The sequence below is a fragment of the Abrus precatorius genome, unplaced genomic scaffold (assembly GCF_003935025.1).
Source record: "Abrus precatorius isolate BTA unplaced genomic scaffold, Abrus_2018 Scaffold11, whole genome shotgun sequence".
In the NCBI taxonomy this organism is placed as follows: Eukaryota; Viridiplantae; Streptophyta; class Magnoliopsida; order Fabales; family Fabaceae; genus Abrus; species Abrus precatorius.
In genome coordinates this window covers 376,908-395,935 of record NW_020874303.1, presented here as the reverse complement: position 1 = coordinate 395,935, position 19,028 = coordinate 376,908, and the positions used below count along the sequence as shown (strand labels likewise).

At 30.7% G+C, this 19,028-nt stretch overlaps 3 protein-coding genes across 5 annotated transcripts; 1 reads left to right on the top strand and 2 right to left on the bottom strand.

The window, feature by feature from the left end:
* Positions 1-3,401: 3,401 nt before the first annotated feature.
* On the bottom strand, positions 3,402-7,554 carry LOC113854711 (putative disease resistance RPP13-like protein 1). Its single transcript, XM_027485882.1, has 2 exons — positions 4,103-7,554; positions 3,402-3,728 (listed from the first exon to the last, which is right to left on the bottom strand). The coding sequence occupies exon 1, from the start codon at positions 7,444-7,446 to the stop codon at positions 4,774-4,776; it is 2,673 nt and encodes an 890-aa protein (XP_027341683.1). The 5' UTR covers positions 7,447-7,554; the 3' UTR covers positions 3,402-3,728; positions 4,103-4,773.
* LOC113854712 (putative disease resistance RPP13-like protein 1) lies at positions 7,447-8,064 on the bottom strand. Of its 2 annotated transcripts, none has more exons than XM_027485884.1 (2): positions 7,663-8,064; positions 7,447-7,474 (listed from the first exon to the last, which is right to left on the bottom strand). In XM_027485884.1, exons 1-2 carry the CDS (start codon positions 7,984-7,986, stop codon positions 7,466-7,468), a joined length of 333 nt encoding a protein of 110 aa, XP_027341685.1. In that variant the 5' UTR covers positions 7,987-8,064; the 3' UTR covers positions 7,447-7,465. The 2 variants fall into 2 exon arrangements, with proteins under 2 accessions (XP_027341685.1, XP_027341684.1); XM_027485883.1 differs by having other exon boundaries at positions 7,450-7,505.
* A 7,042-nt stretch (positions 8,065-15,106) lies between these two features.
* Positions 15,107-18,426, top strand: LOC113854722 (elongation factor 1-beta 2-like). Of its 2 annotated transcripts, none has more exons than XM_027485902.1 (6): positions 15,107-15,377; positions 15,499-15,615; positions 15,722-15,797; positions 16,782-16,899; positions 17,297-17,410; positions 17,508-18,426. In XM_027485902.1, exons 1-6 carry the CDS (start codon positions 15,292-15,294, stop codon positions 17,669-17,671), a joined length of 675 nt encoding a protein of 224 aa, XP_027341703.1. In that variant the 5' UTR covers positions 15,107-15,291; the 3' UTR covers positions 17,672-18,426. The 2 variants fall into 2 exon arrangements, with proteins under 2 accessions (XP_027341703.1, XP_027341704.1); XM_027485903.1 differs by having other exon boundaries at positions 15,242-15,377; positions 15,722-15,779; positions 17,508-17,840.
* Positions 18,427-19,028: the final 602 nt, after the last annotated feature.

Here is a 19,028-nt window from a genome sequence, read left to right as displayed (position 1 = left end):
CGAATAATGCAACAAGTCATTCACGTAATCGTTCTCCACATGCTCATAAAAATTTTATTAATTCTTCAAGAAAAACAAAAAGAGATATGAGAAATGATAAAAATAAAAGGTATAATGGGAGGAGAGATAATAGTTCTTCAAGTTTTTAAGTAGTTTTAGGTTTAGACATCTTTAATAAGAATAGTTAACATTATCAAGTTTATTTGACATACGCCTGTAGCACGAAAAGAAGTCTTGGTAATTGTTTTCTTTTTCCTTGCTATTCTTGTGATTATTTACAACAAACAACTTGGTAGAAGTTATATTTTGCTGGAGCAAAATGCAAGAATTTCACACATAAAGACATGCAGTGAAATTATCAATTGTACTTGTTACAATTCTTGTTTCTTTCCTCATTTCTCATCTTGTACTTTTCATATCCTAATTTAGGTTAATTTGTTATAGAAATGATCACTTGAGATGATAATCAAACTAGTTTATAGTAACTTTTTTTTTGTAACAAAATATTTTCTCAAATCAAATAATCTATTAAAAATTCGTATTTTCTTTAGGTCATAATCATTGAGTGGCCAATTATTTGTTAGTTTTTATTAAATTAATCTTTTAAGCATATAAAATTATCACTAAAATTTTTATCATCACCTTAATCCCTTGCATAGACAAATTTTGCTAACAATTTTATATTTTTAAAATACAATTTTAGTAAAATGTGTTAATAAAAAATATGATAAATACATTTTAATATTATATTACGTTAGTTATTGTTTTTCATAAGAATATTTCAAGGCCATACCTTTTGGATGATTCCTGCCTGCCGTGCAGCCCCTCATATTATTATGACTTGATCGTTTATTTCTATGGCAGGAATGTGAGCAATCTTGGAGAAGTGTTTCCCTTTCTCATTTCCATACCTTTTTTCTTATGCAATCTAATTTAATTTAAGATTATTTAATTCCACAACACATCATAATTATCATCAATCGAGGGGTACTGTTTACCTAGTACTCTACATTTGATTGCTGTTCATGATTTACTAAAATTCTAAAAAATAAATATTTTCTGTTGTCTTGTTATTTGAAAAAAAGAAGAAGAAGAAAGAAATTACAAATAAAAAAAAAAATTGTAGCACATAAAAGTGAGTCTTTGACACTTATTTCTTGTAATTTTAGCTTGCTTTTACTTTATTTATAATTGATTCCATACCTAAAAGAATTTAGGAATAACTTGGCTATAATTTAACACTACATAATCTTCTCCAATTTCTTTATTCTTATTCTATTTTTTAGTTTGTTTATTTTTTGTTTAGCCTTTTTTTCCTATTGTCTTGTGGGTTTCCTTAGTTTTATCTTAAAGTTTTTTTTTTTTTGTTGACTTCACTTGTATTTTGTTGACTGGTCGTTTCTTGGTGGTTGATTGTATGAATTGAAAGTTGACTTCCCTAAGAACACTTAAGAGGGAACAAAAAAAGAGAAAAATTCTTACACAAGACCCAAATTTGAGTAAAGCACAGTAAACATCTATTTACTCAAAACATTTAACAAGGGGAAAGAACCTTTTATTGCATTAATTTTATTGTTTTGCTGAATGTCTCGTGAAAGAAGATCAAGTAGAAAGAACATTTCTCCCTCACAAATTGAAGGATTTGCACAAAGATTTAAAAGAATACTTGAGAGGCAAAATGAAATAATAAAGAATATTCAAGAGACATTGCAAATAATGTAAGAAGGCAACCATGTATTCGTTCTTCATATGTCTATAGATATTTTAGTAGTTCTTTAAGAGAAAGAAGAAGAGAAAGGAAGAATAATAAAGACAAGAGGTATTACACAAGGAGAGAAAGAAGGCAACCATGTATTCGTTCTTCATATGTCTATAGATATTTTAGTAGTTCTTTAAGAGAAAGGAAGAATAATGAAGACAAGAGGTATTACACAAGGAGAGAGATAATAGTTCTTCAAGTTTTTAAGTAATTTTCGAGTTTACACATCTTTGAAGATAAGAATAGCTAATATTATCAAGTTTATTGGCATAAGCCTATAACATAAAAAGAAGTCTTGATAGTTGTTTATTTTTCTTTTTCTTTTTTTTTCCCTTGTTATTTTCGTAATTATTTACAAGTAGAAATCATATTTTGCTAGAGTAAAATGCAAGAATTTCACATATAAAGACATGTAATGAAGTTATCAATTGTACTTATTACAATTCTTTTTGTTCTTTCTTCAATTCTTCTCTTGTACTTCTCGTATCTTAGTTTGGATTAATTTATTACAAAAATTATCACTTGAGATCATAATCAAACTAGTTTATGGTAAAAAAAAATTTTATAACAAAATATTTTCTCAAACTAAATAATATATTAAAAATTCACATTTTCTTTAGATCATAATCATCCAATGACCAATTATTTGTTAGTTTTTATCAAATTAATCTTTTAAGCATATAAAATTATTACTAAAATTGTTATCATCACCTTAATCCTTTGCATAGACTAATTTGCTAATAATTTTGTATTTTTAAAATATAATTTTAGTAAAATATGTTAATAAGAAATACGATAAATACATTTTAATATTATAGATCTAACACCAATCTTTTTTATAAAAAATTAAAAGCAATATCATTCTAAATTTTAGAAGATCAAATTATAGATTTACTTTATTATTTTAAATTTCTACCAATATAAGGCAATATATATAAATAATATTAAAATACAAAGCATTTTCATAAAAAAATGTGATACAGAAGATAGAATAAGGTATGAAAGTATTTTATTATTAGTGAATTTTCTAGGGCTTACGTGGCTTTGGATGTGAAGAAGTTTAATATTCCCTATGTTAGTTTAAAATAAAAGAAATTAGGATCTAACATAGTAATGCACAAGCAATAAAAAAAAGTAAAAATAATTCTAGAAAATAAGAAATAATTTTTTCCTTGCATTTGAATAAGCATTCCACCTGGATACATTGAATTGAACAATAATAATATTACGATCACTCAAACTAATTTCTAATTTTTATATTCTTGTCATTAGTATGTTAATATTAATATATTAAAGGATATTGACAATGATAATAAAAATTTAATATTAATATATCAAAGGATACTGACAAAGCTCTCACTTCTCTTAAATTTTATTTTAGGTTGAACTCTGTTAGAACCTCCTAGTAGAGCTGATGTTTAGTGTGTTGTTGTGCTTTTGGACTTTTTAGCCTCGTTAATTAGAAAAATAAAAATAAAAATTATTGACTCTTATACATCAAATTAAGCTAACTATTAAATTATCAAGACTGAACCTTATACTTTAAAAAATAATCAGAGTTATCATTAAACTATACAGGATAATTTTAATTTTAATTAACAGTTTGAAATAGCTTTAGAGTAAAAGGAGACAAAAGAACATGAGTAACAATTTAATTAACAAATTACCTTCAAACTCTAATGCAAAATCTGGGTTCAGAGGATACCAGAAAAACATCATAAATATAGTTCATTACGTTCTGTTCTTGAAAAAGAAATTATAATCCAATATATAACATTAACCTCAACAAACCATTGGTTTTGATAAACTTTATAACATATAAAGGGTTCAGCCTTCACAGCTCCTTCAAATGAAAGCTTCTTTGGTCAAAGAACAATGGGATGACACTATTGAAATGGGTGTTGTGAAGTGGCAGCATCGAGCAGCTAAAAAATATCAATAAACACATGTTCCCAAGCTAATTTGCCAACTGTATTGATCAAGAAACAAAACAATATTATCAATAAATTAGTACAAAAAGAGACAATAAACACATAATTTGTGTTAACAAAAAGTTTCAGAATTTTAAAAAATAACAATTCATTTAATTGAATCAAATTGTATATGAGTAAGTAAATAAATCAAATCAGTATTTAAAATTAACAATAGGAACTAATTTTAACACATTAATTACCCGTCTCAAAATATAGTTTAAATTGATCCGCAAACTATTATTTACGTGGTTTATTTTGTTGGGACTTAGCTCACTGCTTAGAAAATATAAAATAAAAAAATTGCTTTATTTATATTTATATTTATAGTCTGTTAGTTATTGTTTTTCATAAGAATATTTGAAGGCCATACCTTTGGATGATTCCTGCCTGCCCTGCAGCCCCTCACATTATGACTTGATCGTCCATGCTTATGGCAGAAATGTGAGCAATCTTTTTGAAGTGTTTCCCTCTCTCTTTTCCATACCTTTCTTCTAGCAATGGACACTTCCTTATGCTCAGTACTTCGAGAGACGATGGCAGTTGTTCCTCTGGCAATGACTCGAGGCTTCCACATTCGTCGATGTGAAGCTCTCTAAGAGAAGTGAGATGTTGAAGCCCTTTCCCTTCCAACCGCTTTAAACCATCAAATTTGGATAGCGTCAGAGACGTGAGAGAAGTGGGCAGTGATGGCTCCCTCAGCAAGGTGTTTACCACTTCTTCATCCCCCAAACCACTCCCATGGAGATCAAGACGTGACAGAGAAGTGAGGCGTTGGAATTGGCAAACTAACTCTTGTTTAGACATACATGATAATGATATTATTCCAACATCAACATAAAGAACTAGTAAACTGGAAGGCAACCACCTTGGGGACAATGACGTTAACTCTGGAAGATCACGAAGCCACAAGTATTTAAGGTCAGGGAGATCCATCTCTTCTGGAAGTGACCTAAGTTCCTCACAATTATTGACATCAAAATCATTTAATAAATTAGGAGAGGCCCTTCCACCGTTATCAGTAATTGCTTCCAAGTAAGGACACTAAGAGATCTGAAGGCATCGAAGAGCTGGGAAGCAATCTAACGGAAAGGACATGAGCGAATCACAACTCATGAAGATTACCAGGTCTTCAAGTGATGTGTATTTCTGCCAGCTTTCATCACACACAAATTCTAACTTCTCACAATTAGAGATGCTAAGTGATTGCAATGACGTGGGCAAACCATCAGTTGTGAGGGAAATCGAAGACTCGATATCTGTAAGATTCAAGTATTGAAGACAATTGGCATTGAGAATCATTCTTGGCAAACACTGCAGGCTGTCACACTTTTCAATTGATAGTTGACGACATGACAAGTTGTCAAGCAAAGACAACAACCCCTCTCCCCCTTCTCTAACACTCATTCCTCCAATTGATGTATTCCACTGCACATCGCATGATTTTGCCTCCAGCTGGTTGCACCCTGCGATATCAACCTTTTGCAAAGAAGGTAAACGACTGGGCAAGTTTCCTCTCAACAAGGGACATTCCGATAAACGCAAACGCTTCAGACAAGGAAAAGGAAAATTGCTACCTTCACCTTCAAATGGTAGCCACTCCTCCCACTCTGACATCTCTTCAAACTCAAGACTTTCCAACAATGGAAATGGCTGGAAAGATTGGCAGCTTGCACTGCTGCAGTAGAACTCCTGACCAACTGTCTTCACCATTTTCATCCTTCTAATGACAAGCTCCTTAAGAGAAGGTAATTGTCCAAACGGTGGAAGTGACAGGCAATAGTTGCAGACACTGATACACAGGACTTGAACATTACAGTATGAAGAATCACCCAGCCAATTTGGGAAACTTGTGCCATTGTAGTATATAATGCTCAGTTTCTTTAACATCGTTGATGGTTGCAGGTTGTCAAGTACATCCTTCTCAACTTGTGAATCTTGTGGGTCGCTGTCCCACTTCAGCATAAGCTCCTCAATCTGCTCTTTGTTCTTTAAGTTGGCTTGAAATGCATCGCTAGGATCAAAAACATTGTGCAGCTTCAGAATGGAAAGCTTACCCTGCAGATAGGGAAATTTTCTTAATTCACTGATCCTTAATCCATCTTCTTTGCCTACAATGAAGGAAGTCAATGTACGGAGATCTTGCAGTCTGCATATCTGTGTTGGCATCTCCGTCAAATTTGTGTCACTGATATCAAGGTGTCGTAGATTGACCAAATTTCCTATCTGTGCTGGTAGCTCAACAAGAGATTTACAGTTTGACAATTTCAACGTCTGCAAATTGTAAAGCTTGGAGGTTGCATCAGGCAACCTTTTGATGGAATTAGAGGAAAGGTCAAGATGCCGCAGAAGCACCAACATGCCTAAGGAATCAGATAGCTCAACAAGATATCTACAGTATGACAATTTCAAAGTCTGCAAATTGTAAAGGTTGAAGGTTGCATCGGGCAACCTTTTGATGGAAGTAGAGGAAAGGTCAAGATACCGCAGAAGCACCAACATGCCTATTGAATCAGGCAGCTCAGTGATATTTTTATAGTTTGACAATGATAGAACTCGTAGGCATTTTAGTTTTGGCAACAAATCTTGTGGCACTTTTCTAGTTATGCATAGGCCCCATCCCAATGGTAGAAAGGTCCGCAAACATTTCAGCTCATAGAAGCTCTCAAATTTTTCAGAGACGTCATAAAAGTTCCTATAAAAAGATAGATGGCGCACATTTTTTGGAATTTCACTGCAATCCAAACAGTGAGATCTTTTTCCTGATACAAGTCTAGCTAAATCATAGACGAGGTCATGCATTCGGATCTTGTCCTTTGAAACAGCTTTGTCTCTCTGAATTAAGGATCTGGATAATAACTCATTAAAGCAGTCAGAACCAACTAATTCCAGTTCTTTCTCTGAGGATGGTTGTAGAAGGCCTTCGGCCATCCATAACAAAATCAAGTCTTCTCTGTCCCACAGATGTTGTTTCGGAAAGATTGAGCAATAGGCAAAACATCTTTTCAAATGTGCAGGAAGATGAAGATAACTTATGCGCAAAGCTGGTAAAACATCCTTGTGTACCCACAACTTGCTGTCTAGAACTCTTTTCCATTCCTTCTCATCAACATCTGATCGCAAAAGACCTCCCAATGTTTTAGCAGCTAATGGTAGGCCAGCACATTTGCTTGCAATTTGCCGACCAATTTTTTCTAGTCTTGGATATTGGTCGTAACCTTCATTTCCAAATGCATGATTTGCGAGTATCCTCCAACAATCTTCCTCTGGCAGAGATTCCAGCTTGTAAATGGGAAATGTATGGGTAAACTTTGCAACTTCTGGTTGTCGGGTTGTCACAATGATCCTACTTCCCTTTTTCCCACTGGTAAAAGGAGTTATCAATTGATTCCAGTCATTATACTCTTCATTCCAGAGGTCATCAAGCACAAGCAAAAAATTTTTATCTTTCAAGCTATTTTTTAATTCAACACGAAGAACATCAGGATTGGTACTATTACAATCTTTGGATGATACAGAATCAACAATTTGTTTTGTTACTTTGAAAACATCATATACATCCGATACCCATACCCAAGCTTTCAAATCAAAATGGTTCTGCACTTTACTATCATTATAAAGGTATTGAGCAAGGGTTGTTTTGCCCAGACCTCCCATGCCTAGGATTGTGATCACTTCTATATTATTAGATTTGGCATCAACATCAGATAGAAGCATGTTCAGTAACTTGTCTTTGTCATCCTCTCTAGCAATCACAACAGGTTCAACCAACGAATCTGTACTTTTGCTGTAAGAGACTCTCCTAGAAACACTTTGCAAACAAAGAATATCCTTCTGTTTCACAAAATGTTCCAGCCTTACAGATATTGCTTCAAGCTTGGAATTCATACTCTTGTAGAATTGATTAAAGGAGGAAGAAAAGAATGATCTCACCTGGGTAGTAAAGCTTTTAGATTCTCCCTCCACCTTGCATCTCAAAGATTCAGTGTTGATTTCATCCAACAAATCTTCTGCATCCAAGACAGCATCTTTCAACTCATCAAGCCATGCCTTCACATTAAGATCAGTGATCTGCTTCTCCTCAGCATCATTGAGCACAGCATTAAGTGCCAGCAGCTTAATCCTCAGCTCATCTAACAGAGAAACATTGAGCCTCCTGTTGGCAAAGAAATCTCGAAACTCTGTAGAAGTTATTCTATCTAACAAGATCTCTACAGAAGCAGAGATAAGTGCCTCTCCCACCATAGCCAAGGCCATTTCTTCTCTTGTTTTGCAAACTGTATCACAACTCTAAATCTCTTGCTAAATGCTGAACGTGATGCAAATGTGGGGGTGAAAATTTGAGGTATTATGGTACTCAAGTCTAGTCAACGTCTTGGTTTCACACACGCTCTTTAAGCGCGTGAACATATTTGTTTTTATTAATTTATTTATTTGTTTTTCATGAATGTTGACTGACCAAAAACTACGGTCATCGTTATATATGTAGTCAAGTGCAGGTGCACTTACTTACAAACTATATTTTTAACAACATTTTTTCAGTGAATATTTTCATTTTAAGCATATTTAACATAAATATTTTTAGCTGACTCAATAATGCAAATATTTTTATTTATTTGCTTTTGGTTGTACGCCTAAGCAAAATAAAGAAGTTGATGACTCGATTTAAGAAAGAGACTTTTTTGCAATAATCAATGGCAAACACTATTATATTATTTCATTGGCTTTGGGCTTCTGTGTGTCTTATCGTTTTTCCATTCTCATTCTAAAGGGAGAAGAAAATTTTTCGTTTGGGAAAATAGTTTCAAAGTCAGTACAAGCTTTAAATGTACATATGGTTGATGTGTTCCGCTGTTCATGATTTTTAGTATTACTAATATATATATATGAGTTCATTATTTTTAGTACAAGCTTTAAATTTAGTATAATATTTTAGAAATAAAATATTATACTAAATAGTTCATTATTTTTTGACAAATGTTGCAATCAAATGCAGTTATATATATGAGGCTAAAATTACTCTAGCGAACATGTTTCTTTCAGATTTGTAATCCTTTGATTGTTGTAATAAAATACTGTATGCATTCCAAAATTATATAGCAGCGTATAAGTGATTATTGGAAAATAAGCATTCAAAATGTAAACATTAAAAACACACAAGGTGCGCTTGGGTTGTTCGTTAATTTTTATTTTTATTTTTTCAACTATCTATCGACGATATTTTGAGTAATTTTACTTTTAACATCATAAATGTAGAAGTTATCTAATTCTTGAAATATTAGATAGACTTATAAATTCTACATGATATGATAAAAATTTATCATACTTTTATTCTATTATTATTCAATTCTCTTGCCTTATTTATCATTGTCTTATTCTGGCAACTATACAGGTGCATAGTAGTTAGAAACTCTGCTTCTCAAAATTTTTCTTTCTTAATTAAAACAAATAGTTCATGCCATGAGGTTTTTTTGCTTCTGTAACTCTTTTATATATTTGTTCAGTTGTTAATTTTACTTTATCTACTTTTTATCAAAAGTTTCAGTGGACAAAAATCTTTGGACAAATTTAGTGGCAACACTCATCAAGAAAACATACATCCAAGTTATATTAGGGAGTTGTTTTGAAGGAAAATATAAAAAAGAATAAATATTTTATTTTTAGATTAAAAGAGTTATATAATATTTATAAAAGTAAAAAAAAAAAAAAAAGATTGACACATTTACACATTGTTATGAATATCATATAATTTTTTGAGTTGTATAATATTATTCTTCATTCTATTTATCTGTCAAGAAGAAGAAACTTACTCCTATTTATCTATGTATTTAAAAATTCAAAATAATTATTATTATTCCTCTACTAATATCTTTTGTCTATATAAAATATTTATATTATTTGAGTAGTCTAAGAGTCAAAAGGAGATACACTAATAAATTATTTTCCTGACAATTAACTAGAGGATAGGAATGTTGAACTAAATTTTCTCCTTTACTAAATGATAAGTTATATTCTTTATCAAAGCAGTTATCAAATGATAGCACAAGATTTTGAAATCTTTGTTTTACAATTAGTCTAATTTTTCTGATCCTGCTAAAGGATGCTTTCTATTTGTCTGCTTTTGATGCTAGAATGGCTAAGAAGAAAGGATTTAAAGGATTCTTTATAAAAGTAAGATCTAATAAGGCTAAGGTATATAAGAGATCTGTTTTGTTACTTGTTAATATTTAGGCAGGCTTTATAGTACCAAGTTCTTACATGTATTTCTTTATAGTTTTAAGTCATTAACAATCTCTTGTCTTGATCTCTTGAAGACAGAATGAGAATGATGGTATATAGCAAATACTATTTGCTGTCAGATGTTCTCCTATGCTGTGATTATTTTCACATTTGAAGCCATTAACGTGGGGCAACTGGATGTTGCATTAGTACCCATGACTGCCAGATATAAAGTATCAACTTTTCAATCTCGAAAAGGCATAAAATGATCAAGTGCTCTGAATTACAGAACTACCAATTGCACTAGGAATTGGCAATATGCAAACATTACTTTCTAAACAAATATATGGCAGTAATCAGGACACGGCTTGAATGGAGACACAACTAATGTCTTGGCCTTGCAGAGACAAAACAAGCATAACCTTAATCATGAAGCTAACAGTAATCAAACCCATAATTCCTGCCAGAGAAACTTCCATTACTGCAAATCTTAAGAAGTTTAATCACATCCTTGGATTGATAAATGTGCTACATAAAAATTTAAAATAAAAAAAAATTAGTTAAATGTAAAAGAAGAAAAAAAATCAGGTCGTCTTACGCAACCAGAAATGCCATTTTGAACAAATTTAAGCACATTCTGATAGTCAAAAGCCACTATCCAACTATTTTCTCACCAACAAGAAATGCATGTACCTGATCTCAAATCTGAACCCAACTGCAACCAGAATTTTTCTTTTGTTTGCCTCATCCCATCTTTCAGCTTCTGCGTACATATTTAAAACTTAAAAGGAGTATATAGTATCCACAGTGATGAGGCTTTAATTTAGACAAATGCTCGGCTGGGCAGTTCCCCAGTTCTATGTTCCCTTGTATTCATCATGCTCCAATCAGTGCACCCAAAATTAGCATCTGGTACAACACAGAGGCCTGTAATAAGCTCTGCAGCTTCTTCCATTAGACCAACCCTTCCATGAGCTTGCATTAGCATCACTAATTCTACAGTTGCAAATTCAAGTCTGTTCTGAGCAATATTTGCAACCAGAGCATTCCAAGATACAATGCTTCTTTTACCCATCCTTAAACTGAACCCATGGGACATCCATTCCCAATTTTATGAGTCCCAATTCTCCTAATACAAGTAGCATACTAGAAATGGTAACAGTGTTCAGTCTCATTATCTTAAAAACATCCAAAGGATCCATGTATTTCCCTCTAAAAGAAAAACTAGTAATAACAGCATTCCAAGAAATCTCATTTCTCTCATCAATTTCATTAAAACTTTCTTGGAAGCCTTCTCACTCCCACATTTCCATAAACATTAACCAAAGCATTTTCAACCTTAACATGGCCCAACAAACCAAGCTTCATAACATGACAGAACACAACTCTCAGCCATCACCTCATCCTCAGTTTCTGCACCCACCGGCAACACACTAACAACAGTAACCAAATCCGGTTCGGTAACCATCCCTTTGAAAAATGCAAATGCCTCTTCATAAAGCCTATGAAGAGAACACAGCCCAATAACAGTATTCCACGGCACCTTATCCCTCTCACACATTTCTTTCAAACACCTTCATTGCATCACCAAAAAGCCCACAATTGCTATAAAAGGCCAAAAGGGTATTCCCAGCAAAGACATCCCCGTCAAGTTAACAAGAAACCATGCGAGGGTCATGCCAATCCACAATTTGTCTACCCGTACAACTACTTGATCCATGTTCAAAACAAGGTTGGATTTGGATGTGATAATCAACTCTTCTTTTCTTGATTCCTTGACCATGAGTTGTTCAACATAGATCATGCATTCATCAATGACATCTTCTATAGAAAAAGATGCTTCTCTCAACTGCTTCATCCATGTTTTGATTCCATCATTTGTATTGTTTCTTCTATTTCAACCCTTCTATCTGCATCCTTGAGGAAGGCTTGAACGTTTTCTAGTGCATTTTTTATATCTGCAAATTCTTTGGGTACATTCCAAAGCAAATTTGCTTCATCCCTTATAGGTGGAAACAATTTCTCTCGTGCAAATGACATTGCATTTGAGTCTAACTTTGATTTCATCTGAATTGTGAACTGAAAATGGTACTTTCAGAATTATTTTTCACTTGTATAACTAAAAATTTAAAGTTGCTTATGGTATTAATCGTCTTGTATGTATAATTTCATTATTTTCAATTGCCCTTTGTCTGCATATATTCAGGCTTATGATTACTATGAACCCTTATTTTCTTAACGTGAATATGAGCTTTGCCACAACTAAAATGATATACTAACTTGATTGACGAAATGCCAACTGACATGGAAAATTTCATGATGGAAACAGCCTCCAAACTTGAAAGAATAATTATAAAACACATATTTATTACATTTTAAAGAAATGAGCGAGGAGTAGAACCTGTAATTTGTCATGCCTCACAATAACTTAATGCATTGTTTTGATCAGAAGAAATAAATAAAATGAAATAGGATATGAATAATATATTTTTTATTGAAACTTTTATTTAAGTTATTTTTTTCTCTTAACATATTTCTTTTATAAACCACTTTATTTATTTGTATTATACATATACAATGTAAAAATTCGTTGAAAATATATATCAAACATAAATTTTTAAATTATTTTATGTTTTCATAGAGTATGAATTTTATCAATTTAATCATTTATTTGAAATTTTTTTATGAATTTGATTAAATTTATAAAATTTCATTAAAAAAGAATTAATAAATATTTATCAACTTACTTTATTTTAATGTTTTATATTTTTAAAAAGAATAAGTGAATATCAATTATTAAATAATATACCTATAAATATCCAAATTGTAAATTAAAAATTGACATACATGATTATAAAGATAATATTATATAACTTAATGATTAAATTGATAAATTTTACATTATACAAAGATAATATTTTTCTCTTTTAGATTAACTTAGTGGAGAGAAATACTCTATCTTGAATCCGAATCTCAATAAATGTAGTTGTGTTAAATACACTTGTGATCTAGATAAATAAAATAAAATTGTGCATTTCATGGATTACTAAATTAGTAATGATAAAACATGACAGTAACAAACAAACAAAAAGTATAAAGGTAAATTAATAGAGAAATTGGTTATTCACACTCAATCATAAAACACTAAATCAATCGTTTGATCCAAAACACTAAATCAATCATAAAAAAATAAATTCAATTAAATTAAAGAATCACATTTTATACCGTGGTTTGATTCAATTTTGAATTTCTTATCTTAAAATTAAAATAAGTTGCGTTTATAATAAATTTATAATTTTTTTAATTGTATTTTTATATAAATCATTTTTCACTCAATTTTATCATAACATTGTATAAATATATAGTACATCATTTCTATTAACTTTAAATTCTCATTTTTTCCAATTAAATATATTTTGTTTTTTTGTTTTCTATCAATTTTTTTTTGTAATATTATCCTTTTAATCATAATTTCTTCTCTCTATTTTTCATTTTTTTCAATAAAGTCATTTCAATTTTTAAGCTACTGTTTGTTCTAAACTTAAAAATAGATTAAAAATCATATAATAAAAAATTAATTTTTGAAAAATAAAATAGTTTAATAATAAATAAATTTTGAAAAAATAAATTCAAATTGAACTGATATTTTGCAGTTCGATTTTCAAATTATATTCAAACTTAACCGAACTAAGTTACATGTTATTTCTATATGCGGTTGAAATGACTTTTTTCAGTAAAAATCAGATCAAACCAAATCATGAACATCCTTATTTTGTATATATATAAAAATAAATAAATATAATGATAAAGGATCTGCTCTATGAAGCCCTTTGCTAGAAGTGAAATCATGAAGTTTAGATTTATTAACAATATGTTAGAGTACAAACTCCTCACATGATCAGCCTAATAATTCTAGAGGGAAATCTAAGAGAGAGTTGAATAAGAGAAAAATAGGATAAGAACGTAATCATATCCAATGTTTGATGCAAGCTTAATAATATATAGAATAATTTCAGAATATGATATAAATATACAAAAAATTGATAAAATTGTCCTTTTATCTATATTTATTAAATTAAATTTTATTTTTTTTACTTTGTATAAGTTGTTTATTTTTAATTTATAGAAAGCATATAAATATTTTAATATATTTTGTAATTTTAATACAAAGAAAGGAGAAAGAGGAGAGAAAGAAGTAATAAAATAAATAGTTATTTTATGGAAGACAATTATTATTATTTTTTTACCTAATTTTATTCTCAAGATTACAATTACACTAGTCAAATAAGATATAATAAATTAATCATATTCTAAAACATTTGATTAAAAATAAAAATGATATGTTATTTTATCTTATTTACTCTTTTCCTGACCATCCAATAGACCCTTAACCTATTAACATAAGATAAGATAACTTAATATGATAAGTTATCATATCATGTTACTTAATAAATACTAAAAATAAAATAAAATAAAATAAATTATCTTATCATATTTTCTTATTTTGACCGATAAATTGACTCTAAAAGCGCTTATACTTTGAAAATACACCTAAAAACACTCCCATTGAATAATATTCCTAAAAATATTTTTATCTATAAACTAATATTTACAATTTATATATTGTCTATTTATTTCCTAAAATTATAAAAATAATTTTTAGCTTCTTAAATTATAATAATCATTCAATTTCATTTTTAAAATTAATTATTTAACTCCAAAATTATAAATTCATATAAATTTAGTCCTTAAAATTAAGTTTCTAAAATTATAGTTAATAATTTCACAAACTAAAATATAAGTCTTATTTAAAAAAATAATTAATTTTATAATTCTATGAATTAAAATGATCGATTTTAAATTTTATGGAATATTTATTTATAAATTTTAAAAATAAATTGTTAGATATGTGTAATAAAAATTTTATAAACTAAAATAACGTGCTCATAAAATTTGATTAAAATAAGTTATTATTCTGAAAGCATTATTATTTTTACTTTAATTTAAAAAAATTTGATTTTAGTTTCTATTTTAAATAGAGATTTCTTAATTTTAATTTTGTCCTATAAACTAAAATATGCAATTTTTTTTATCATGTTTAAAATTTATATTTAATATTTTTATAAAAAATAAAACCAAAAAAATGGACCAACAACTTGTTACTCAAAAATTTTTAAGCGGACAATTGTGAGTCATCTCTGGAGATTGGGAGGAGAGAGAATATACCTTTATTCCCCTGCAACTCAACTAGGGTTTGTTGTTCACAAAAATATAAATATCAACCATTGAACTCTCTCTCTCTCTCTCTCCCTCTCCCCTCTGCATCCATTCACTCTCCACAAAATGGCTGTTGTTTTCTCAAATCTACACACAGAGTCAGGTCTCAAGTCCCTTAATGACTTCCTCTCTGGAAAGACCTACATTTCTGGGTAACCCACTATTATACACTCAATTTTATTGTTTTTCATTTTTAAACAATAAGTTTCAATCTTTAATAGCTCTTTTCTTGTTTCTGGTTAATTCCCGTTCTGGGTCTGATTGGGTTTTCAGGGATCAGTTCACAAAGGATGACATCAAAGTGTATGCTGCTGTTTTGGAGAAGCCAGATGGCACTTTTGCCAATGTTGGAAAGTGGTACGAGGTTGTCTCTTCCCATCTTGCTGCGAGGTTGGTTCCAAATGGGTGTCATTTGTTTTGCTATTTTTTTAATCCAAAATTGGGTTTTTATTTCGTTTTTGTGTGTTAATTTTTCATTTTGGTGTGTCATGTGAAGCTTCGGTGGCAGTGCTCAAGGGGTAAGATTCAGTGGCAAGGCTCCTGCTCCAGCTGAGGCTGCTCCTGCAAAACCGGTGTGCATATATTTGATGCCATTTTGCTATTTATTAAAAAAAATGTCGAAAATGATTATGTATTCAAGTTATTGATTATATATATATTTGGTGTAATTCAACTTTGATGATGACAGGATATATACTGTAATTCCCCTTGGCGCACCATAGTTGCATTAGCTATTATAAAGGATAAATAACAAATAACCTCATGGTGTATCAATTATTTTCAACTTCATACATAAAGTTTGTTTTGTAAACATATCCCCTTTGAAGCTTGGATAAGAATACAAAAAAAATGTTAAATTCACTAGTGTCCCATTGCTAGGATGGGAAATGAGCAGAGTCAGCTTGCAAACTACTCAAGTGTCACTTTTTTTGTCAAGGCGCATCTAACTTGTGTAACCTATAGGACTTTGGGACTCAAAATATAATGTTTGTCATTCAAATCCAAACTTTTGAGGGTTGTGTTATAACTTATGTAATAAATTTTTATGTGTGAAAATTGAAAATGGATGAAACATCCGGTGGTTATTTGTATTTGTACACCTTATTAAATATGATATGCTTTTAATGTGAATTATTTTTATTGAGTGGATTGAGTGATAGAAAGTGTTGTGGAGTGGTTTATAATGGTGATAGTGGAGTGGAAATACTTTGTATAATTTGCTTGTTGAAAAAAGATGATTAAAACATCTTGTAATTTGTCTTTTATAAAGTAATGTATCTCCATGATTAGAAATTCTTGAGTTGTCGTGGTGGGAAGGGGTTTGGTTAAGGCTATGAACCCTACTAACCACTCCCCCTATTGCTCAAAAGTTTCCTAAATATTGGTTTGCGCTTTGCATCATATGCTATCCTACTTCATTGCTCCCATTGGATGCTAAGTTGTGACTACAAATGGTAGATTATTGTTGTTTTAGTACTTTTACCTTGGCTAATACGCCAATTACTTCAAATCTTCAACTAGTTTGGTTATTGGGATTTTTTTTTTTAATTTGCCAGGATGCTTCTGCTGCTGACGATGATGATGACCTTGATCTCTTTGGTGATGAGACAGAGGAAGACAAAAAGGCAGCAGAGGAAAGGGAGGCTGCTAAAAAACCTGCCAAGAAGAAAGAGAGTAAGATGTCTTGACTGTTGACTTAATTTTTGCAGTTTGTAAAAGCATTTCACATTGATGAAATGTTGCAAAAAGGTTGTCCTTGAATTTATATAATCCATTTCATTACCTGTTGTGTGAGAGCTAGGAATATTGAGTTATATAATGAAATTGTACTATTTTTTGCTTCTTTGGTTTAAAGTTGAGTGGAAGTGATTTTGATGAAATTGATTGAGCAGTTGAGTATAATTGAGATACATGCATAAATTAATCTCAACCACATATTTTTATTGGAATGTGTCCTTTTTTAATTGGAAACTGGGAGCATTGATTTTCCAATTGTAAAACAAACACGCGCTTTGTTTGCTCTTGTTTCCCTTCTTAAATGCGGCTGAAATTGTCTATTGGCATTTTTTAGGTGGCAAATCTTCGGTTCTGCTTGATGTTAAGCCGTGGGATGATGAGACAGACATGAAGAAGCTAGAAGAGGCTGTTCGTAGCGTTGAGATGCCTGGTCTATTGTGGGGAGCATGTATGTTACTTTCTTTGCTTCTCTCTTAAATATTATTCGGATGTGTTTAACTTGTATAGATAATGTGAACAAAATGCTTTTGTTGATATTTATGCAGCCAAACTGGTTCCTGTTGGTTATGGGATCAAGAAGTTGCAGATCATGTTAACCATTGTTGATGACCTTGTATCCGTGGACTCCCTTATTGAGGAGCATCTGACGGTTGAGCCCTGCAACGAGCATGTCCAAAGCTGTGACATTGTTGCATTCAACAAAATTTAAGTGTTTCTTGTTGGACTTCATGCGGCTGATAGCTTGCGTTTCTTTGATAAGTCTAAACAACGCCTTTTTCATCATTAATGTCTAGTCTGTGTTTCAGTGGTGGTTTTTTCATACTAGAATTCTGAGAAGTAAAAGAAATATATATTTTGAATATATATCTTGTGGTATTTCCTCCAATGTTATTCTTGAAAAAGTACTAGGTGTGTAGGATTAACGTTAATTAGTGAGGGGTTTCAGTTTAATTGTATATACGACCTTTTGTTACTTGCTTACATTGGAGGTGCTAGCACTGGAAAAGGTGAATTGGTGATGAATCAAGTCTAGCATATCTGCACACTCAACTCAAGTCTTGCTGAAGACAACGTCTAAAATAAAATGGGTCAGTGCCCTTCCTCTTTTTCTCTTTACCTAGGTGGTCAAAATAGTAGACCAAAACCAAACACCCCTTTACAAAGAAGAGTGTGTTTGGTGAACATGATAAGATATAAGAGTTGGACAAGAATATAATTCGATAAGAGCAGGATAGTTTTTTTCTCTTATTTTACAGAGCGTCATTTTTTTTCTGTTTGTTTTAAACTTATGTCTTTTCATAGGATAAAATTTACATTAGAATGAAGACTAAGACAAGGTCATAGGATATATTTATTATATTTTGATGGTTGAATTAAACATCAAATAGAATTGGATGAGGCTGCAGCATAGACTTGTGTTGTACCAAATGAGTTTGAAGACAATTATTAATTTTGAATATTTTTATAAGATTGTGTATTATAAAATAAATGTGATTTTGAGATTTCATAATAAATCACATGCACTAAAATTCTAGGATTTGAAAGGAACCAATCTAGCGAAATCCATATTGTTAAGTAGGATATTATCCTTCATCAAACCCATGCTTAGTACCCTTAATTGAGTAACAGGTATGAATGCATGACATAATTTGAGGACAAGTCTTGAATTTCAGGGGTAAAAAAGAGCCTTGCACAAATTTCAGTGTAAGCATTTTTTCCAAGATTAAAGACCACAGAATGTTCTTAAGTTGAAACGATCCAAGACAAATTCCAACTTGTAGTTTGGGACTATTGTTAGTATAAATAATTTTTGCACAATCTTCAATTTGTAAGTTGGACAAGCGTGATAAATTTTCAATTCTAATGAAATCGATTATTGTGATTTAACTCAAGTTCAATAACCAAAATATCAAATTTCATTAAAAAAAATATCTAAAACGTTTCTTTCATTAAACTCTAATATCATTTACGATAAAATCCTTCAATTTTTTTTTAAAAAAAAGTAAAAAATTTCTTATTTCTTAAAATTTAAAATTATTTAATGTTCTAATTCTATTGCAAACCCC

What these genes read in the sequence shown, in the direction of transcription:
- LOC113854711 (XM_027485882.1), bottom strand. Translation starts at nt 7,446, where the DNA reads ATGCTTCTATCTGATGTTGATGCCAAATCTAATAATATAGAAGTGATC.
- LOC113854722 (XM_027485902.1), top strand. Translation starts at nt 15,292, where the DNA reads ATGGCTGTTGTTTTCTCAAATCTACACACAGAGTCAGGTCTCAAGTCC. An exon ending in ACCTGCCAAGAAGAAAGAGA is followed by an intron (nt 16,900 to 17,296) that starts GTAAGATGTCTT and finishes GGCATTTTTTAG; the next exon opens with GTGGCAAATCTTCGGTTCTG. An exon ending in TGGTCTATTGTGGGGAGCAT is followed by an intron (nt 17,411 to 17,507) that starts GTATGTTACTTT and finishes ATATTTATGCAG; the next exon opens with CCAAACTGGTTCCTGTTGGT.
- LOC113854712 (XM_027485883.1), bottom strand. Translation starts at nt 7,986, where the DNA reads ATGGCCTTGGCTATGGTGGGAGAGGCACTTATCTCTGCTTCTGTAGAG. An exon ending in CTAAAAGCTTTACTACCCAG is followed by an intron (nt 7,506 to 7,662) that starts GTGAGATCATTC and finishes GCAAAAGTACAG; the next exon opens with ATTCGTTGGTTGAACCTGTT.